At 49.8% G+C, this 21562-nt stretch overlaps 1 protein-coding gene and 13 non-coding genes across 14 annotated transcripts; all 14 read left to right on the top strand.

Annotated features, from left to right (window-relative positions):
- Positions 1–12: 12 nt before the first annotated feature.
- Positions 13–11213, top strand: LOC124562831 (calphotin-like). Its single transcript, XM_047130959.1, has 2 exons — positions 13–384; positions 10122–11213. Exons 1-2 carry the CDS (start codon positions 13–15, stop codon positions 11211–11213), a joined length of 1464 nt encoding a protein of 487 aa, XP_046986915.1.
- LOC124562879 lies at positions 699–817 on the top strand. Its single transcript, XR_006969688.1, has one exon. It is a non-coding gene; the product is annotated as a 5S ribosomal RNA (ribosomal RNA).
- On the top strand, positions 1849–1967 carry LOC124562867. The gene has a single exon (XR_006969677.1). It is a non-coding gene; the product is annotated as a 5S ribosomal RNA (ribosomal RNA).
- LOC124562854 lies at positions 2998–3116 on the top strand. The gene has a single exon (XR_006969666.1). It is a non-coding gene; the product is annotated as a 5S ribosomal RNA (ribosomal RNA).
- On the top strand, positions 4147–4265 carry LOC124562841. Its single transcript, XR_006969655.1, has one exon. It is a non-coding gene; the product is annotated as a 5S ribosomal RNA (ribosomal RNA).
- Positions 5296–5414, top strand: LOC124563326. Its single transcript, XR_006970093.1, has one exon. It is a non-coding gene; the product is annotated as a 5S ribosomal RNA (ribosomal RNA).
- On the top strand, positions 6445–6563 carry LOC124563204. The gene has a single exon (XR_006969982.1). It is a non-coding gene; the product is annotated as a 5S ribosomal RNA (ribosomal RNA).
- Positions 7594–7712, top strand: LOC124563081. The gene has a single exon (XR_006969871.1). It is a non-coding gene; the product is annotated as a 5S ribosomal RNA (ribosomal RNA).
- LOC124562958 lies at positions 8743–8861 on the top strand. The gene has a single exon (XR_006969760.1). It is a non-coding gene; the product is annotated as a 5S ribosomal RNA (ribosomal RNA).
- Positions 11214–16339: 5126 nt separating the features above from the next.
- Positions 16340–16458, top strand: LOC124562835. The gene has a single exon (XR_006969649.1). It is a non-coding gene; the product is annotated as a 5S ribosomal RNA (ribosomal RNA).
- A 1023-nt stretch (positions 16459–17481) lies between these two features.
- On the top strand, positions 17482–17600 carry LOC124563226. Its single transcript, XR_006970002.1, has one exon. It is a non-coding gene; the product is annotated as a 5S ribosomal RNA (ribosomal RNA).
- Positions 17601–18623: 1023 nt separating this feature from the next.
- Positions 18624–18742, top strand: LOC124563225. The gene has a single exon (XR_006970001.1). It is a non-coding gene; the product is annotated as a 5S ribosomal RNA (ribosomal RNA).
- Positions 18743–19770: 1028 nt separating this feature from the next.
- LOC124563224 lies at positions 19771–19889 on the top strand. The gene has a single exon (XR_006970000.1). It is a non-coding gene; the product is annotated as a 5S ribosomal RNA (ribosomal RNA).
- Positions 19890–20917: 1028 nt separating this feature from the next.
- On the top strand, positions 20918–21036 carry LOC124563222. The gene has a single exon (XR_006969998.1). It is a non-coding gene; the product is annotated as a 5S ribosomal RNA (ribosomal RNA).
- The last annotated feature ends 526 nt before the right edge of the window (positions 21037–21562 follow it).

Genomic DNA, 21562 nt, shown 5'->3' with positions numbered 1-21562 from the left:
TTGCGCTGTTATATGGGCCACGACCCGAGCGGCAGCGAGCGGCAGTCGAGCAAAGTCGGGACAAGTCGGGACGGGGACAGGGACAGGAATGGTGCGAATGCACTGCAAATTACGCAAACACCTCGTCTGAGGCGAGGCGAGGCGAGGCGAGGAAGCTCACATCGCCAGCAGTGGCGCCCTCCAACAAGACACTGCCACACCCCGCACAGGCCTTACGCCGGTCGGCCGCGCGCCAGCCCTCCTGCGCTGGACACCAGGAACAAGATGCGTCTTCCGCGAGTGTCGAAGGCTGCACGCGCCAAGCGGATGACAGGAGGTGCAACGAGAAGCTGCGCGTCTCACACACACGGCGGCGCGCCCGCTAATTCGGCAGTCGCTCTGCTGGCACGTCGGATTGCGGAAGGAAGTGCTTACAATTACAATTCTGTTCGTGTTTTATGTTGTAAAGTTGTTAGCTTGTAACGATGTAATGTTAATAAATAAATTCATAAATCTCCAAAAAAAAAAAAAAAAAAAAAAAATACACGAAGCGCGTCCTTCCGGCTCATAAGTTTTGGATCTCAGGATTGCGTTCGCGCTAACGTGACGAATTGTCAATAAAAAAAAAATGCGGCTGCTTTCGACCGAAAAGTATGATTTTGTGTGTGTTGGGATTAGAACCGAATGCGAATTCTTCCATGCGCCTACATTATATGGGCGCCAACGGCCATACCATGTTGAATACACCGGTTCTCGTCCGATCACCGAAGTTAAACAACATCGGGCGTGGTTAGTACTTGGATGGGTGACCACCTGGGAACACCTCGTGCTGTTGGCTCCCTTTCATTTACTTTTTTTTTTTATACCGCCCTCTTTCCATACCACCGTTCTGTTGTGACAAAGATTCTTGCTTAAGCATTTTAATCTACTGTAATGACCATAAGGTGCGAAATTGCAGTAAATATCTCAGTTTGAGGGAGAATGTGCTAACCAAGTTCGCCAGGAAGTCTTTGAAAACGACAAAACAGTACGAATCGGCAGATGTGTTCTGAAATACGTCAGCGCCTGTTGTTGTGTAGCGGTGTACAATTCCTACTTCGATATGTAATTATAAATTTATTCCTTAGTCGACTCGTCTCGTCTCGTCATCTCCTGCAGACGTTTCTTGTGCTTGCGCTGTTATATGGGCCACGACCCGAGCGGCAGCGAGCGGCAGTCGAGCAAAGTCGGGACAAGTCGGGACGGGGACAGGGACAGGAATGGTGCGAATGCACTGCAAATTACGCAAACACCTCGTCTGAGGCGAGGCGAGGCGAGGCGAGGAAGCTCACATCGCCAGCAGTGGCGCCCTCCAACAAGACACTGCCACACCCCGCACAGGCCTTACGCCGGTCGGCCGCGCGCCAGCCCTCCTGCGCTGGACACCAGGAACAAGATGCGTCTTCCGCGAGTGTCGAAGGCTGCACGCGCCAAGCGGATGACAGGAGGTGCAACGAGAAGCTGCGCGTCTCACACACACGGCGGCGCGCCCGCTAATTCGGCAGTCGCTCTGCTGGCACGTCGGATTGCGGAAGGAAGTGCTTACAATTACAATTCTGTTCGTGTTTTATGTTGTAAAGTTGTTAGCTTGTAACGATGTAATGTTAATAAATAAATTCATAAATCTCCAAAAAAAAAAAAAAAAAAAAAAAATACACGAAGCGCGTCCTTCCGGCTCATAAGTTTTGGATCTCAGGATTGCGTTCGCGCTAACGTGACGAATTGTCAATAAAAAAAAAATGCGGCTGCTTTCGACCGAAAAGTATGATTTTGTGTGTGTTGGGATTAGAACCGAATGCGAATTCTTCCATGCGCCTACATTATATGGGCGCCAACGGCCATACCATGTTGAATACACCGGTTCTCGTCCGATCACCGAAGTTAAACAACATCGGGCGTGGTTAGTACTTGGATGGGTGACCACCTGGGAACACCTCGTGCTGTTGGCTCCCTTTCATTTACTTTTTTTTTTTATACCGCCCTCTTTCCATACCACCGTTCTGTTGTGACAAAGATTCTTGCTTAAGCATTTTAATCTACTGTAATGACCATAAGGTGCGAAATTGCAGTAAATATCTCAGTTTGAGGGAGAATGTGCTAACCAAGTTCGCCAGGAAGTCTTTGAAAACGACAAAACAGTACGAATCGGCAGATGTGTTCTGAAATACGTCAGCGCCTGTTGTTGTGTAGCGGTGTACAATTCCTACTTCGATATGTAATTATAAATTTATTCCTTAGTCGACTCGTCTCGTCTCGTCATCTCCTGCAGACGTTTCTTGTGCTTGCGCTGTTATATGGGCCACGACCCGAGCGGCAGCGAGCGGCAGTCGAGCAAAGTCGGGACAAGTCGGGACGGGGACAGGGACAGGAATGGTGCGAATGCACTGCAAATTACGCAAACACCTCGTCTGAGGCGAGGCGAGGCGAGGCGAGGAAGCTCACATCGCCAGCAGTGGCGCCCTCCAACAAGACACTGCCACACCCCGCACAGGCCTTACGCCGGTCGGCCGCGCGCCAGCCCTCCTGCGCTGGACACCAGGAACAAGATGCGTCTTCCGCGAGTGTCGAAGGCTGCACGCGCCAAGCGGATGACAGGAGGTGCAACGAGAAGCTGCGCGTCTCACACACACGGCGGCGCGCCCGCTAATTCGGCAGTCGCTCTGCTGGCACGTCGGATTGCGGAAGGAAGTGCTTACAATTACAATTCTGTTCGTGTTTTATGTTGTAAAGTTGTTAGCTTGTAACGATGTAATGTTAATAAATAAATTCATAAATCTCCAAAAAAAAAAAAAAAAAAAAAAATACACGAAGCGCGTCCTTCCGGCTCATAAGTTTTGGATCTCAGGATTGCGTTCGCGCTAACGTGACGAATTGTCAATAAAAAAAAAATGCGGCTGCTTTCGACCGAAAAGTATGATTTTGTGTGTGTTGGGATTAGAACCGAATGCGAATTCTTCCATGCGCCTACATTATATGGGCGCCAACGGCCATACCATGTTGAATACACCGGTTCTCGTCCGATCACCGAAGTTAAACAACATCGGGCGTGGTTAGTACTTGGATGGGTGACCACCTGGGAACACCTCGTGCTGTTGGCTCCCTTTCATTTACTTTTTTTTTTTATACCGCCCTCTTTCCATACCACCGTTCTGTTGTGACAAAGATTCTTGCTTAAGCATTTTAATCTACTGTAATGACCATAAGGTGCGAAATTGCAGTAAATATCTCAGTTTGAGGGAGAATGTGCTAACCAAGTTCGCCAGGAAGTCTTTGAAAACGACAAAACAGTACGAATCGGCAGATGTGTTCTGAAATACGTCAGCGCCTGTTGTTGTGTAGCGGTGTACAATTCCTACTTCGATATGTAATTATAAATTTATTCCTTAGTCGACTCGTCTCGTCTCGTCATCTCCTGCAGACGTTTCTTGTGCTTGCGCTGTTATATGGGCCACGACCCGAGCGGCAGCGAGCGGCAGTCGAGCAAAGTCGGGACAAGTCGGGACGGGGACAGGGACAGGAATGGTGCGAATGCACTGCAAATTACGCAAACACCTCGTCTGAGGCGAGGCGAGGCGAGGCGAGGAAGCTCACATCGCCAGCAGTGGCGCCCTCCAACAAGACACTGCCACACCCCGCACAGGCCTTACGCCGGTCGGCCGCGCGCCAGCCCTCCTGCGCTGGACACCAGGAACAAGATGCGTCTTCCGCGAGTGTCGAAGGCTGCACGCGCCAAGCGGATGACAGGAGGTGCAACGAGAAGCTGCGCGTCTCACACACACGGCGGCGCGCCCGCTAATTCGGCAGTCGCTCTGCTGGCACGTCGGATTGCGGAAGGAAGTGCTTACAATTACAATTCTGTTCGTGTTTTATGTTGTAAAGTTGTTAGCTTGTAACGATGTAATGTTAATAAATAAATTCATAAATCTCCAAAAAAAAAAAAAAAAAAAAAAATACACGAAGCGCGTCCTTCCGGCTCATAAGTTTTGGATCTCAGGATTGCGTTCGCGCTAACGTGACGAATTGTCAATAAAAAAAAAATGCGGCTGCTTTCGACCGAAAAGTATGATTTTGTGTGTGTTGGGATTAGAACCGAATGCGAATTCTTCCATGCGCCTACATTATATGGGCGCCAACGGCCATACCATGTTGAATACACCGGTTCTCGTCCGATCACCGAAGTTAAACAACATCGGGCGTGGTTAGTACTTGGATGGGTGACCACCTGGGAACACCTCGTGCTGTTGGCTCCCTTTCATTTACTTTTTTTTTTTATACCGCCCTCTTTCCATACCACCGTTCTGTTGTGACAAAGATTCTTGCTTAAGCATTTTAATCTACTGTAATGACCATAAGGTGCGAAATTGCAGTAAATATCTCAGTTTGAGGGAGAATGTGCTAACCAAGTTCGCCAGGAAGTCTTTGAAAACGACAAAACAGTACGAATCGGCAGATGTGTTCTGAAATACGTCAGCGCCTGTTGTTGTGTAGCGGTGTACAATTCCTACTTCGATATGTAATTATAAATTTATTCCTTAGTCGACTCGTCTCGTCTCGTCATCTCCTGCAGACGTTTCTTGTGCTTGCGCTGTTATATGGGCCACGACCCGAGCGGCAGCGAGCGGCAGTCGAGCAAAGTCGGGACAAGTCGGGACGGGGACAGGGACAGGAATGGTGCGAATGCACTGCAAATTACGCAAACACCTCGTCTGAGGCGAGGCGAGGCGAGGCGAGGAAGCTCACATCGCCAGCAGTGGCGCCCTCCAACAAGACACTGCCACACCCCGCACAGGCCTTACGCCGGTCGGCCGCGCGCCAGCCCTCCTGCGCTGGACACCAGGAACAAGATGCGTCTTCCGCGAGTGTCGAAGGCTGCACGCGCCAAGCGGATGACAGGAGGTGCAACGAGAAGCTGCGCGTCTCACACACACGGCGGCGCGCCCGCTAATTCGGCAGTCGCTCTGCTGGCACGTCGGATTGCGGAAGGAAGTGCTTACAATTACAATTCTGTTCGTGTTTTATGTTGTAAAGTTGTTAGCTTGTAACGATGTAATGTTAATAAATAAATTCATAAATCTCCAAAAAAAAAAAAAAAAAAAAAAATACACGAAGCGCGTCCTTCCGGCTCATAAGTTTTGGATCTCAGGATTGCGTTCGCGCTAACGTGACGAATTGTCAATAAAAAAAAAATGCGGCTGCTTTCGACCGAAAAGTATGATTTTGTGTGTGTTGGGATTAGAACCGAATGCGAATTCTTCCATGCGCCTACATTATATGGGCGCCAACGGCCATACCATGTTGAATACACCGGTTCTCGTCCGATCACCGAAGTTAAACAACATCGGGCGTGGTTAGTACTTGGATGGGTGACCACCTGGGAACACCTCGTGCTGTTGGCTCCCTTTCATTTACTTTTTTTTTTTATACCGCCCTCTTTCCATACCACCGTTCTGTTGTGACAAAGATTCTTGCTTAAGCATTTTAATCTACTGTAATGACCATAAGGTGCGAAATTGCAGTAAATATCTCAGTTTGAGGGAGAATGTGCTAACCAAGTTCGCCAGGAAGTCTTTGAAAACGACAAAACAGTACGAATCGGCAGATGTGTTCTGAAATACGTCAGCGCCTGTTGTTGTGTAGCGGTGTACAATTCCTACTTCGATATGTAATTATAAATTTATTCCTTAGTCGACTCGTCTCGTCTCGTCATCTCCTGCAGACGTTTCTTGTGCTTGCGCTGTTATATGGGCCACGACCCGAGCGGCAGCGAGCGGCAGTCGAGCAAAGTCGGGACAAGTCGGGACGGGGACAGGGACAGGAATGGTGCGAATGCACTGCAAATTACGCAAACACCTCGTCTGAGGCGAGGCGAGGCGAGGCGAGGAAGCTCACATCGCCAGCAGTGGCGCCCTCCAACAAGACACTGCCACACCCCGCACAGGCCTTACGCCGGTCGGCCGCGCGCCAGCCCTCCTGCGCTGGACACCAGGAACAAGATGCGTCTTCCGCGAGTGTCGAAGGCTGCACGCGCCAAGCGGATGACAGGAGGTGCAACGAGAAGCTGCGCGTCTCACACACACGGCGGCGCGCCCGCTAATTCGGCAGTCGCTCTGCTGGCACGTCGGATTGCGGAAGGAAGTGCTTACAATTACAATTCTGTTCGTGTTTTATGTTGTAAAGTTGTTAGCTTGTAACGATGTAATGTTAATAAATAAATTCATAAATCTCCAAAAAAAAAAAAAAAAAAAAAAATACACGAAGCGCGTCCTTCCGGCTCATAAGTTTTGGATCTCAGGATTGCGTTCGCGCTAACGTGACGAATTGTCAATAAAAAAAAAATGCGGCTGCTTTCGACCGAAAAGTATGATTTTGTGTGTGTTGGGATTAGAACCGAATGCGAATTCTTCCATGCGCCTACATTATATGGGCGCCAACGGCCATACCATGTTGAATACACCGGTTCTCGTCCGATCACCGAAGTTAAACAACATCGGGCGTGGTTAGTACTTGGATGGGTGACCACCTGGGAACACCTCGTGCTGTTGGCTCCCTTTCATTTACTTTTTTTTTTTATACCGCCCTCTTTCCATACCACCGTTCTGTTGTGACAAAGATTCTTGCTTAAGCATTTTAATCTACTGTAATGACCATAAGGTGCGAAATTGCAGTAAATATCTCAGTTTGAGGGAGAATGTGCTAACCAAGTTCGCCAGGAAGTCTTTGAAAACGACAAAACAGTACGAATCGGCAGATGTGTTCTGAAATACGTCAGCGCCTGTTGTTGTGTAGCGGTGTACAATTCCTACTTCGATATGTAATTATAAATTTATTCCTTAGTCGACTCGTCTCGTCTCGTCATCTCCTGCAGACGTTTCTTGTGCTTGCGCTGTTATATGGGCCACGACCCGAGCGGCAGCGAGCGGCAGTCGAGCAAAGTCGGGACAAGTCGGGACGGGGACAGGGACAGGAATGGTGCGAATGCACTGCAAATTACGCAAACACCTCGTCTGAGGCGAGGCGAGGCGAGGCGAGGAAGCTCACATCGCCAGCAGTGGCGCCCTCCAACAAGACACTGCCACACCCCGCACAGGCCTTACGCCGGTCGGCCGCGCGCCAGCCCTCCTGCGCTGGACACCAGGAACAAGATGCGTCTTCCGCGAGTGTCGAAGGCTGCACGCGCCAAGCGGATGACAGGAGGTGCAACGAGAAGCTGCGCGTCTCACACACACGGCGGCGCGCCCGCTAATTCGGCAGTCGCTCTGCTGGCACGTCGGATTGCGGAAGGAAGTGCTTACAATTACAATTCTGTTCGTGTTTTATGTTGTAAAGTTGTTAGCTTGTAACGATGTAATGTTAATAAATAAATTCATAAATCTCCAAAAAAAAAAAAAAAAAAAAAAATACACGAAGCGCGTCCTTCCGGCTCATAAGTTTTGGATCTCAGGATTGCGTTCGCGCTAACGTGACGAATTGTCAATAAAAAAAAAATGCGGCTGCTTTCGACCGAAAAGTATGATTTTGTGTGTGTTGGGATTAGAACCGAATGCGAATTCTTCCATGCGCCTACATTATATGGGCGCCAACGGCCATACCATGTTGAATACACCGGTTCTCGTCCGATCACCGAAGTTAAACAACATCGGGCGTGGTTAGTACTTGGATGGGTGACCACCTGGGAACACCTCGTGCTGTTGGCTCCCTTTCATTTACTTTTTTTTTTTATACCGCCCTCTTTCCATACCACCGTTCTGTTGTGACAAAGATTCTTGCTTAAGCATTTTAATCTACTGTAATGACCATAAGGTGCGAAATTGCAGTAAATATCTCAGTTTGAGGGAGAATGTGCTAACCAAGTTCGCCAGGAAGTCTTTGAAAACGACAAAACAGTACGAATCGGCAGATGTGTTCTGAAATACGTCAGCGCCTGTTGTTGTGTAGCGGTGTACAATTCCTACTTCGATATGTAATTATAAATTTATTCCTTAGTCGACTCGTCTCGTCTCGTCATCTCCTGCAGACGTTTCTTGTGCTTGCGCTGTTATATGGGCCACGACCCGAGCGGCAGCGAGCGGCAGTCGAGCAAAGTCGGGACAAGTCGGGACGGGGACAGGGACAGGAATGGTGCGAATGCACTGCAAATTACGCAAACACCTCGTCTGAGGCGAGGCGAGGCGAGGCGAGGAAGCTCACATCGCCAGCAGTGGCGCCCTCCAACAAGACACTGCCACACCCCGCACAGGCCTTACGCCGGTCGGCCGCGCGCCAGCCCTCCTGCGCTGGACACCAGGAACAAGATGCGTCTTCCGCGAGTGTCGAAGGCTGCACGCGCCAAGCGGATGACAGGAGGTGCAACGAGAAGCTGCGCGTCTCACACACACGGCGGCGCGCCCGCTAATTCGGCAGTCGCTCTGCTGGCACGTCGGATTGCGGAAGGAAGTGCTTACAATTACAATTCTGTTCGTGTTTTATGTTGTAAAGTTGTTAGCTTGTAACGATGTAATGTTAATAAATAAATTCATAAATCTCCAAAAAAAAAAAAAAAAAAAAAAATACACGAAGCGCGTCCTTCCGGCTCATAAGTTTTGGATCTCAGGATTGCGTTCGCGCTAACGTGACGAATTGTCAATAAAAAAAAAATGCGGCTGCTTTCGACCGAAAAGTATGATTTTGTGTGTGTTGGGATTAGAACCGAATGCGAATTCTTCCATGCGCCTACATTATATGGGCGCCAACGGCCATACCATGTTGAATACACCGGTTCTCGTCCGATCACCGAAGTTAAACAACATCGGGCGTGGTTAGTACTTGGATGGGTGACCACCTGGGAACACCTCGTGCTGTTGGCTCCCTTTCATTTACTTTTTTTTTTTATACCGCCCTCTTTCCATACCACCGTTCTGTTGTGACAAAGATTCTTGCTTAAGCATTTTAATCTACTGTAATGACCATAAGGTGCGAAATTGCAGTAAATATCTCAGTTTGAGGGAGAATGTGCTAACCAAGTTCGCCAGGAAGTCTTTGAAAACGACAAAACAGTACGAATCGGCAGATGTGTTCTGAAATACGTCAGCGCCTGTTGTTGTGTAGCGGTGTACAATTCCTACTTCGATATGTAATTATAAATTTATTCCTTAGTCGACTCGTCTCGTCTCGTCATCTCCTGCAGACGTTTCTTGTGCTTGCGCTGTTATATGGGCCACGACCCGAGCGGCAGCGAGCGGCAGTCGAGCAAAGTCGGGACAAGTCGGGACGGGGACAGGGACAGGAATGGTGCGAATGCACTGCAAATTACGCAAACACCTCGTCTGAGGCGAGGCGAGGCGAGGCGAGGAAGCTCACATCGCCAGCAGTGGCGCCCTCCAACAAGACACTGCCACACCCCGCACAGGCCTTACGCCGGTCGGCCGCGCGCCAGCCAACACCTCGGTGCCTGGCGTGCTGTGTTTACCTCGTGCGACTGGGCCGGCGGCACCTCGCGTGTCGTCTGCTCCCTCTTCCTTGTTGCTTTCTTTCTTTCTATTGAACTGTAAGTAATGGATATCGTTTACGATGAAAGTGAAGAGCGACAGAATAATATTCAGTGCGAGTTTGATCGTTCCGTAGAAAAACCTTCGGCTTTCGAGATCCATCGTTGGTTACTTGAGGACTTGATGTTGTCTACTACTGATGTGCTCGGTATTCAGTTCGATACGTTTTTAAATTCTGTGTTCTTGAAACTGAAATCTCCCGATCTGTGTGATGCTGTTGTCTCTGTTAATGACGGTGTTCGTAGATTTCGACACCTTAACGGAAATATTAGTAATGTCACTGTGTCTCATGCTGGTTTTGGTCTTCGACAAATCCGCATATTTAACCTCCCGTTTGAAATTCGCAACGACACTATTTCTCGTCACTTGCGGCCTTATGGCACTGTTCTATCTGTAGTGAAAGAGAAATGGTCGTCTGCGTACATATTTCAAGTCGAGAACGGTGTGCGCAGTGTTAAGATGGTGGTCAGGCAGCATATTCCGTCTTTTATTTTGGTAAACGGCCACCGTGCGTTTGTCACGTACAGTGGCCAGCCACAGACTTGTTCATTTTGTAACGGTGTCGGACATTATCGGCAGGATTGTCCGAAGCGCAAACGGCCTGTTCAGCTACCACTTGAGGCCAATTTGCAAGGAGCTAGTTTTGCTTCCGTCGCCGCTACCGTCTTGGGTTCCGCCCCCCCCGCGCCCGCGCGGCGTGCGGCAGATGTTAATCTTGCTGCCGCCGCGGAAGCGATGGATGTGTCTGCTGATGCTACTGTCTCTGATCTTGCGACTACCGGCCAGGAATCTTTGTCCGCGGCTTCGGAAAACGTGCCTGCTGCTCTTCAACCGGTTGTGGGTGCTGTTGTGTCGGAGGCTGTCTCTGACTCCGTGCCGCAATCGGTAACCGATGTTGTTCCGTGCCCTATTTCGGACCCTGTTGCACCTATTGTGTCGCAGTTGGCACCCTCTCCTTCTGTGCCTGCACCCGTCGTTGTACCCTCTGATGTTTCTGGGCCTAATCCTGTTGCGGAATCACGCCATGTTTTTGTGGAACCGAAACCGCAACGGGATGAAGCTCGTTCTCGGAGTTCCAGTAGGCAACGCTTCCGCAGTGTCAGTAGCTCCCCTTCTTACGACGGGGGTTACACGCGGCGTGACCGTAGTCCGTCCCCGGTAGGGCGTTCCCCCGCCTCTTCTTGGGCGTCGCAACGCCGTGCCGCGCGGCGCGACCTCGACGTGGAGCTCCGGCCGCCTCAGGCTTCCGGCTCCGGGCGTCAGCCGCCGCGCAAACAGCAACAACAACAGTCGCCGCGGGCCTCCTCTCGCCACGCGCAGTCAGCTGATCTGAGCGATGCAGCGCAGCAACGTGACGTTGCTGTTCGCCATCTGCGGACTGTGTTAAGTCAACCAGCCTCTGCAGACGTGCCTGTTTTAGCGCCCGACACTGTCTCGGCTGTGACTGCGGCACCTATGTCGACGAAACGGAAGGCTGAGGATGTCCACCGACGTCGCGCTGGTCCTTCTATCCACGACCGCGTGTCGGTGCCTCCCTCCGACGTGCAGATGCCCGTCAGGGATCCTGTGTCGGTCGCTTCTGCCGTGCCAGCTACTGCCACCCTGCCACCCCTCTCCCCCTTCGAGCCTTCGGAGTGGGCGGAGGATGTTGTGGAGGGTGCGGAGACATAGTGTGTGTCCTGTGTGCCCCCTCCTCTGTCGTGAACCTGCACATTCCGTGTTTTCTGTGTGTTTTTACTTTTGTGTGTCTTTTAACTGTGTGAGTCTATGACTTACGATTTTAGCCAGTGGAATGTTGTCACTATTAATCTTAACAAGTTGTGCCACCCGTGCAAGTTACTGGCTTTTCAGGCCTTTTTACGTGATCACCACTGCCATGTTGTCTTTTTACAAGAGGTGACGCGCGATGCACTTGTCTTTTTACACGATTTTAGTGACTTTATTGTTGTTGACAATGTTTTACCGGATTCCAATGCAGGAACTGCCATTTTAGTCCGTTCTGATCTTGCTATTTCCGACGTTGCTATTTTACCAAATGGTCGTGCTGTTAGTTGCACTATACTGGGCGTTGTCTTTGTTAACGTTTATGCCCCGTCTGGGAACGATAAGCCGGCGAGGGCTGTTTTTTATGGGCAGGAATTGTGTGCACTGCTACACCGGAATGTGGATGCTTTAGTTGTCGGCGGCGATTTTAATTGCGTTTTAGATGTTGTCGATCAGGTGCCTCGTCCTAACATTTGTCGCGAGCTCGGCGACTTGATTCGCAGTTTTCGGCTCGTTGATACGTGGCGTGTTTTAAACCCTGATGTTACCCACTATACTCATTTTTATCCCACGGGGCACAGCCGCCTGGACAGAATTTACATTTCTGCCTCGCTTTCTGCCCGTATTTGCCGCACGGAAATGTTTCCCGTGCTGTTTTCTGATCATTCCGGTTACCTTTGTCAGCTTTTATTGCCTCGTTTTTGTGTTCCCAGACGACAGAATCTGTGGAAATTTAATTGTGCTTTATTGACCGACGACCATTTTGTCCGGTGTTTTACCAGTCTGTGGCATAAATTACTCGGGACTCGGCGAGGTGACTGTAGTGTGCTGGAGTGGTGGGTCGGGGAGGCCAAGCCAGTGATAAGGCAGTTTTTAATTGATTTTAGCCGCGAGGCGGCTCGTTGGCGTCGCGCTACGGCCCGCTTCCATCAGGCGTGTTTACAAGACCTCGCGCTGCGCGTGACGTCACAGCCTGCCTTGCTGCCCGCCTTTAAGCAATTTCAGCTTAAGCTTCTCGCTGATTTGCGTGCTGTCAGTAATGGTGTCGTCGTGCGCAGCCAGCCTGCGGGGGTTGTGGCTGGCGAACCTTTGTCGCTTTACCATCTGACCAGGGAACGACGGAGGCGTGCCCGTCTGCACATCAGTACCTGGAAAAAGTGCGACGGTGGACGGACTACTGTCCAGTCCGACATCGAGCGGGATATTTTTAATCATTTTAGTTCCCTTTTCCGTGCGCTGGATGTTGACTGTGATGCGTTGCGGGATTTTTTACAAGTTATACCTCATGTTTTAACTCGTGCGGATAGGACGCATTTAAATGCTGCTTATGTACCTGACGACCTGTACGACGCTATCCGACGAAGCCCTAAGTGTAAATCGCCTGGTCCCGACGGCATTCCTTCTGAATTTTATTTGAAGTTTTATGATCTTTTTCGTGATGTTTTTGTGGCTCTTTTAAATGAAATACGGGATGGTGCTGTTATCCCTGCTGCGTTTGAGGAGGGGGTAGTGACCTTAGTACCTAAATCGAATGCGACGCCCTGTATTGACGCTGTTCGGCCGATCACCTTACTTAACGCCGATTTTAAGATTGTGACGCGCTGTGTGGTTCAACGTCTTAAAGTTGTTTTACCGTCGGTTCTCAGTGACAGTCAATCATGTGCGGTGCCGGGTCGAAACATTTTTGACGCCGTTCTCGCATATCGCGACTGTATCGGCTTTGTTAAAAGTGCGCGCCTGCCGACTGCTGCCATCTTATTGATTGACTTCAAAAATGCTTTCGACCGCATTAGCCATGTATACCTCCGCCAGGTTCTTGTGCGGATGGGATTCGGCCTTAAGTTTACGACTGTGGTAAAGCATCTTTTACAGAATGCGACGTCACGAGTTAGTGTCAACGGCCGCTTGACGCCGGCTTTCCGTGTTGAGCGCTCGGTGCGGCAGGGGTGTCCCCTTTCGATGGCCCTTTTTTCTGTAGCCTTAGATCCGTTGCTGCGGATTATCGGCCGCGAATGCCGCGGCATTCAGGTCGGGGCGGACCGCCTCGTTTGTAAGGCATACGCCGACGACCTTGGTGTTTTCCTTGGCCATTCCGATGACGTTGACACTTTATATGGCGCACTGCAACGCTTTGAAAAAGCCACAGGTGCCATTGTCAACCCTGCTAAGACTGTTTGTTTGCCTCTTACACCCCGCGCACGGTCCTTACAGCGGAACTGGTTCTGCGTCCGCGAACAGCAAAAAGTCCTGGGCGTGCTTTTTTCTTCTCACCCACAACGGATGGAGGCGCTTAATTGGCGGTCCACGCTGCACAAGGTGCGTGCCGTTGCCAAGATCTATGCGGCTCGCACGTTGGCGCTTCGTGATAAGGTGGCCTTGATCAATACTACCATTCTGGCCAGGGCGTGGTATCTCGCACAGGTCCTTCCATTGCCTCGGCAATTGGAACGTGCCCTCAAGCAGGCGGTGTATTGGTTTTTATGGCGAGGTGACATTTTTAAAGTCTCGTATGCCACTTGTTCTCTCAGCCCGACAGATGGTGGTTTGGGTCTAGTAGATCTACGCGCGAAGTGCTCTGCTCTGTTTTGGAAACGGACCACTGTTGTTATGGAAAAGGCCCCGAACGGTACCACTGCGGCGGTCTTCAATCTGTATCGTCCCCCATCTGCGGCGGCGCCGGTGAATGTCTCGCACATTCCCTTTTTTCTTAATTATGTGCGTCGCTACTATATGGAAAACAGCTACTTGGAGCTCTGTGACGTTCCCAGCCTTCGAGTCAGCGACGTCGCTTCTGCTTTCCGTGGGTCTACTGTGCGTTGTAAGTGGGAGTATCGGCTACCGTGGTATAACTGGGTCACGGTATGGAAAAATCTTGCCAGCAATGTTCTTCCTCCCTCTGTACACGCAGTGTGGTACAAGGTTGTGCATCGTACCTTCCCTACGAATGCGAAGCTCCACTCCATTAATCTCCTCTCGTCTGGAGCTTGTGACCTGTGTGCTGTGGAGGATACGCTTGAACACCGTTTCGTGTGTGGCCATTTTTGCAGTGTTTGGCATACCGCCCGCGATATGGTTCGCCTTATCAATCGGGTGGATACGCGCTCTGTTTTGCCGACAGACGTCTTAATCCCTCAGTGCGCCGCCTACCCGAATACTAAGGAGAATGCCACGGTGTGGCTCCTGGGTCATACCGTATTTGCAATGTTTTCCCTGAAATTGACAACCGAATTTGACTTTCTTACATACTTATGGACTCAGCATGAACAAACTGCAGCCATGCCTGGCTATCGTGCTACTTTCGCGAATTTTTTGCAGGTTTCCCTTGCTCATGCTTTTACTCGGATGTCGATGGCTACTTAACATGGTTTGATGATTTGGTATACTCTTCTACTTTGACCGCTCGTGTTGTGTTTTCCAGGAACGTACAATTATTGAAATTTGTGTAATCAGAGGTACTCTACTTTTTATTCTTTGTGTTCCCTTTCATTTCCGGTATGGTTTACCTTCTCCTTGCTTCTGATTATTTTTATGCTGTGGACATCGGCAATTTCTTTTTGCAGAACTTTCTCATGTAGGTCTCCCAAGTGGCGGCAGTACTATCTTTTAGTCTTTCCTGTATTACCGCGCAGTGCCTTTAATTTCCTTCTTTTAGTTTCACTTCTCCACTTGTTGGACATACTCCTCTGCTTTACTGGTGTGGAACTTTCAAAGTAATAGTACACCTGAGGAAGTGGCTTCTTTTTCTAGTTTTGTGTTTTATATTTTTCTATACTGGACTCTTGTTTTTCTGGTGGATTACTTGTCTCCATTTAGCAGATTCTTTGGATTATGGTTTTTTCTTTGCACCTGTCGCCTTTTCCCGACGGACCTCGACATTCTCAAGGATGCTAACGGGGGATACGTTTTCTTTTTCGTCTGTTCGTCGTGGGACATGGAGTCGACAGTACCATTATAGCTCATGAAAAAAAAAAAAAAAAAAAAACGTGCTGTTGGCTCCCTTTCATTTACTTTTTTTTTTTATACCGCCCTCTTTCCATACCACCGTTCTGTTGTGACAAAGATTCTTGCTTAAGCATTTTAATCTACTGTAATGACCATAAGGTGCGAAATTGCAGTAAATATCTCAGTTTGAGGGAGAATGTGCTAACCAAGTTCGCCAGGAAGTCTTTGAAAACGACAAAACAGTACGAATCGGCAGATGTGTTCTGAAATACGTCAGCGCCTGTTGTTGTGTAGCGGTGTACAATTCCTACTTCGATATGTAATTATAAATTTATTCCTTAGTCGACTCGTCTCGTCTCGTCATCTCCTGCAGACGTTTCTTGTGCTTGCGCTGTTATATGGGCCACGACCCGAGCGGCAGCGAGCGGCAGTCGAGCAAAGTCGGGACAAGTCGGGACGGGGACAGGGACAGCGATAGGAATGGTGCGAATGCACTGCAAATTACGCAAACACCTCGTCTGAGGCGAGGCGAGGCGAGGCGAGGAAGCTCACATCGCCAGCAGTGGCGCCCTCCAACAAGACACTGCCACACCCCGCACAGGCCTTACGCCGGTCGGCCGCGCGCCAGCCCTCCTGCGCTGGACACCAGGAACAAGATGCGTCTTCCGCGAGTGTCGAAGGCTGCACGCGCCAAGCGGATGACAGGAGGTGCAACGAGAAGCTGCGCGTCTCACACACACGGCGGCGCGCCCGCTAATTCGGCAGTCGCTCTGCTGGCACGTCGGATTGCGGAAGGAAGTGCTTACAATTACAATTCTGTTCGTGTTTTATGTTGTAAAGTTGTTAGCTTGTAACGATGTAATGTTAATAAATAAATTCATAAATCTCCAAAAAAAAAAAAAAAAAAAAAAAAATACACGAAGCGCGTCCTTCCGGCTCATAAGTTTTGGATCTCAGGATTGCGTTCGCGCTAACGTGACGAATTGTCAATAAAAAAAAAATGCGGCTGCTTTCGACCGAAAAGTATGATTTTGTGTGTGTTGGGATTAGAACCGAATGCGAATTCTTCCATGCGCCTACATTATATGGGCGCCAACGGCCATACCATGTTGAATACACCGGTTCTCGTCCGATCACCGAAGTTAAACAACATCGGGCGTGGTTAGTACTTGGATGGGTGACCACCTGGGAACACCTCGTGCTGTTGGCTCCCTTTCATTTACTTTTTTTTTTTATACCGCCCTCTTTCCATACCACCGTTCTGTTGTGACAAAGATTCTTGCTTAAGCATTTTAATCTACTGTAATGACCATAAGGTGCGAAATTGCAGTAAATATCTCAGTTTGAGGGAGAATGTGCTAACCAAGTTCGCCAGGAAGTCTTTGAAAACGACAAAACAGTACGAATCGGCAGATGTGTTCTGAAATACGTCAGCGCCTGTTGTTGTGTAGCGGTGTACAATTCCTACTTCGATATGTAATTATAAATTTATTCCTTAGTCGACTCGTCTCGTCTCGTCATCTCCTGCAGACGTTTCTTGTGCTTGCGCTGTTATATGGGCCACGACCCGAGCGGCAGCGAGCGGCAGTCGAGCAAAGTCGGGACAAGTCGGGACGGGGACAGGGACAGGAATGGTGCGAATGCACTGCAAATTACGCAAACACCTCGTCTGAGGCGAGGCGAGGCGAGGCGAGGAAGCTCACATCGCCAGCAGTGGCGCCCTCCAACAAGACACTGCCACACCCCGCACAGGCCTTACGCCGGTCGGCCGCGCGCCAGCCCTCCTGCGCTGGACACCAGGAACAAGATGCGTCTTCCGCGAGTGTCGAAGGCTGCACGCGCCAAGCGGATGACAGGAGGTGCAACGAGAAGCTGCGCGTCTCACACACACGGCGGCGCGCCCGCTAATTCGGCAGTCGCTCTGCTGGCACGTCGGATTGCGGAAGGAAGTGCTTACAATTACAATTCTGTTCGTGTTTTATGTTGTAAAGTTGTTAGCTTGTAACGATGTAATGTTAATAAATAAGTTCATAAATCTCCAAAAAAAAAAAAACAAATACACGAAGCGCGTCCTTCCGGCTCATAAGTTTTGGATCTCAGGATTGCGTTCGCGCTAACGTGACGAATTGTCAATAAAAAAAAATGCGGCTGCTTTCGACCGAAAAGTATGATTTTGTGTGTGTTGGGATAAGAACCGAATGCGAATTCTTCCATGCGCCTACATTATATGGGCGCCAACGGCCATACCATGTTGAATACACCGGTTCTCGTCCGATCACCGAAGTTAAACAACAGCGGGCGTGGTTAGTACTTGGATGGGTGACCACCTGGGAACACCACGTGCTGTTGGCTCCCTTTCATTTACTTTTTTTTTTTATACCGCCCTCTTTCCATACCACCGTTCTGTTGTGACAAAGATTCTTGCTTAAGCATTTTAATCTACTGTAATGACCATAAGGTGCGAAATTGCAGTAAATATCTCAGTTTGAGGGAGAATGTGCTAACCAAGTTCGCCAGGAAGTCTTTGAAAACGACAAAACAGTACGAATCGGCAGATGTGTTCTGAAATACTTCAGCGCCTGTTGTTGTGTAGCGGTGTACAATTCCTACTTCGATATGTAATTATAAATTTATTCCTTAGTCGACTCGTCTCGTCTCGTCATCTCCTGCAGACGGTTCTTGTGCTTGCGCTGTTATATGGGCCACGACCCGAGCGGCAGCGAGCGGCAGTCGAGCAAAGTCGGGACAAGTCGGGACGGGGACAGAGACAGGAATGGTGCGAATGCACTGCAAATTACGCAAACACCTCGTCTGAGGCGAGGCGGGGCGAGGCGAGGAAGCTCACATCGCCAGCAGTGGCGCCCTCCAACAAGACACTGCCACACCCCGCACAGGCCTTACGCCGGTCGGCCGCGCGCCAGCCCTCCTGCGCTGGACACCAGGAACAAGATGCGTCTTCCGCGAGTGTCGAAGGCTGCACGCGCCAAGCGGATGACAGGAGGTGCAACGAGAAGCTGCGCGTCTCACACACACGGCGGCGCGCCCGCTAATTCGGCAGTCGCTCTGCTGGCACGTCGGATTGCGGAAGGAAGTGCTTACAATTACAATTCTGTTCGTGTTTTATGTTGTAAAGTTGTTAGCTTGTAACGATGTAATGTTAATAAATAAGTTCATAAATCTCCAAAAAAAAAAAAACAAATACACGAAGCGCGTCCTTCCGGCTCATAAGTTTTGGATCTCAGGATTGCGTTCGCGCTAACGTGACGAATTGTCAATAAAAAAAAATGCGGCTGCTTTCGACCGAAAAGTATGATTTTGTGTGTGTTGGGATAAGAACCGAATGCGAATTCTTCCATGCGCCTACATTATATGGGCGCCAACGGCCATACCATGTTGAATACACCGGTTCTCGTCCGATCACCGAAGTTAAACAACAGCGGGCGTGGTTAGTACTTGGATGGGTGACCACCTGGGAACACCACGTGCTGTTGGCTCCCTTTCATTTACTTTTTTTTTTTATACCGCCCTCTTTCCATACCACCGTTCTGTTGTGACAAAGATTCTTGCTTAAGCATTTTAATCTACTGTAATGACCATAAGGTGCGAAATTGCAGTAAATATCTCAGTTTGAGGGAGAATGTGCTAACCAAGTTCGCCAGGAAGTCTTTGAAAACGACAAAACAGTACGAATCGGCAGATGTGTTCTGAAATACTTCAGCGCCTGTTGTTGTGTAGCGGTGTACAATTCCTACTTCGATATGTAATTATAAATTTATTCCTTAGTCGACTCGTCTCGTCTCGTCATCTCCTGCAGACGGTTCTTGTGCTTGCGCTGTTATATGGGCCACGACCCGAGCGGCAGCGAGCGGCAGTCGAGCAAAGTCGGGACAAGTCGGGACGGGGACAGAGACAGGAATGGTGCGAATGCACTGCAAATTACGCAAACACCTCGTCTGAGGCGAGGCGAGGCGGGGCGAGGCGAGGAAGCTCACATCGCCAGCAGTGGCGCCCTCCAACAAGACACTGCCACACCCCGCACAGGCCTTACGCCGGTCGGCCGCGCGCCAGCCCTCCTGCGCTGGACACCAGGAACAAGATGCGTCTTCCGCGAGTGTCGAAGGCTGCACGCGCCAAGCGGATGACAGGAGGTGCAACGAGAAGCTGCGCGTCTCACACACACGGCGGCGCGCCCGCTAATTCGGCAGTCGCTCTGCTGGCACGTCGGATTGCGGAAGGAAGTGCTTACAATTACAATTCTGTTCGTGTTTTATGTTGTAAAGTTGTTAGCTTGTAACGATGTAATGTTAATAAATAAGTTCATAAATCTCCAAAAAAAAAAAAACAAATACACGAAGCGCGTCCTTCCGGCTCATAAGTTTTGGATCTCAGGATTGCGTTCGCGCTAACGTGACGAATTGTCAATAAAAAAAAATGCGGCTGCTTTCGACCGAAAAGTATGATTTTGTGTGTGTTGGGATAAGAACCGAATGCGAATTCTTCCATGCGCCTACATTATATGGGCGCCAACGGCCATACCATGTTGAATACACCGGTTCTCGTCCGATCACCGAAGTTAAACAACAGCGGGCGTGGTTAGTACTTGGATGGGTGACCACCTGGGAACACCACGTGCTGTTGGCTCCCTTTCATTTACTTTTTTTTTTTATACCGCCCTCTTTCCATACCACCGTTCTGTTGTGACAAAGATTCTTGCTTAAGCATTTTAATCTACTGTAATGACCATAAGGTGCGAAATTGCAGTAAATATCTCAGTTTGAGGGAGAATGTGCTAACCAAGTTCGCCAGGAAGTCTTTGAAAACGACAAAACAGTACGAATCGGCAGATGTGTTCTGAAATACTTCAGCGCCTGTTGTTGTGTAGCGGTGTACAATTCCTACTTCGATATGTAATTATAAATTTATTCCTTAGTCGACTCGTCTCGTCTCGTCATCTCCTGCAGACGGTTCTTGTGCTTGCGCTGTTATATGGGCCACGACCCGAGCGGCAGCGAGCGGCAGTCGAGCAAAGTCGGGACAAGTCGGGACGGGGACAGAGACAGGAATGGTGCGAATGCACTGCAAATTACGCAAACACCTCGTCTGAGGCGAGGCGAGGCGGGGCGAGGCGAGGAAGCTCACATCGCCAGCAGTGGCGCCCTCCAACAAGACACTGCCACACCCCGCACAGGCCTTACGCCGGTCGGCCGCGCGCCAGCCCTCCTGCGCTGGACACCAGGAACAAGATGCGTCTTCCGCGAGTGTCGAAGGCTGCACGCGCCAAGCGGATGACAGGAGGTGCAACGAGAAGCTGCGCGTCTCACACACACGGCGGCGCGCCCGCTAATTCGGCAGTCGCTCTGCTGGCACGTCGGATTGCGGAAGGAAGTGCTTACAATTACAATTCTGTTCGTGTTTTATGTTGTAAAGTTGTTAGCTTGTAACGATGTAATGTTAATAAATAAGTTCATAAATCTCCAAAAAAAAAAAAACAAATACACGAAGCGCGTCCTTCCGGCTCATAAGTTTTGGATCTCAGGATTGCGTTCGCGCTAACGTGACGAATTGTCAATAAAAAAAAATGCGGCTGCTTTCGACCGAAAAGTATGATTTTGTGTGTGTTGGGATAAGAACCGAATGCGAATTCTTCCATGCGCCTACATTATATGGGCGCCAACGGCCATACCATGTTGAATACACCGGTTCTCGTCCGATCACCGAAGTTAAACAACAGCGGGCGTGGTTAGTACTTGGATGGGTGACCACCTGGGAACACCACGTGCTGTTGGCTCCCTTTCATTTACTTTTTTTTTTTATACCGCCCTCTTTCCATACCACCGTTCTGTTGTGACAAAGATTCTTGCTTAAGCATTTTAATCTACTGTAATGACCATAAGGTGCGAAATTGCAGTAAATATCTCAGTTTGAGGGAGAATGTGCTAACCAAGTTCGCCAGGAAGTCTTTGAAAACGACAAAACAGTACGAATCGGCAGATGTGTTCTGAAATACTTCAGCGCCTGTTGTTGTGTAGCGGTGTACAATTCCTACTTCGATATGTAATTATAAATTTATTCCTTAGTCGACTCGTCTCGTCTCGTCATCTCCTGCAGACGGTTCTTGTGCTTGCGCTGTTATATGGGCCACGACCCGAGCGGCAGCGAGCGGCAGTCGAGCAAAGTCGGGACAAGTCGGGACGGGGACAGAGACAGGAATGGTGCGAATGCACTGCAAATTACGCAAACACCTCGTCTGAGGCGAGGCGGGGCGAGGCGAGGAAGCTCACATCGCCAGCAGTGGCGCCCTCCAACAAGACACT

The sequence above is a fragment of the Schistocerca americana genome, unplaced genomic scaffold (assembly GCF_021461395.2).
Source record: "Schistocerca americana isolate TAMUIC-IGC-003095 unplaced genomic scaffold, iqSchAmer2.1 HiC_scaffold_119, whole genome shotgun sequence".
Taxonomy (NCBI): domain Eukaryota; kingdom Metazoa; phylum Arthropoda; class Insecta; order Orthoptera; family Acrididae; genus Schistocerca; species Schistocerca americana.
Note: the sequence above shows the minus strand (reverse complement) of the source record. Positions and strands in the feature narration are given on the sequence as shown.

Bases quoted from the DNA above. Each gene is read 5' to 3' on its own strand.
- LOC124562831 (XM_047130959.1), top strand. From the start codon at position 13: ATGGGCCACGACCCGAGCGGCAGCGAGCGGCAGTCGAGCAAAGTCGGG. The intron at 385-10,121 runs GCACGTCGGATT...CATTATCGGCAG, and splicing joins ATTCGGCAGTCGCTCTGCTG to GATTGTCCGAAGCGCAAACG.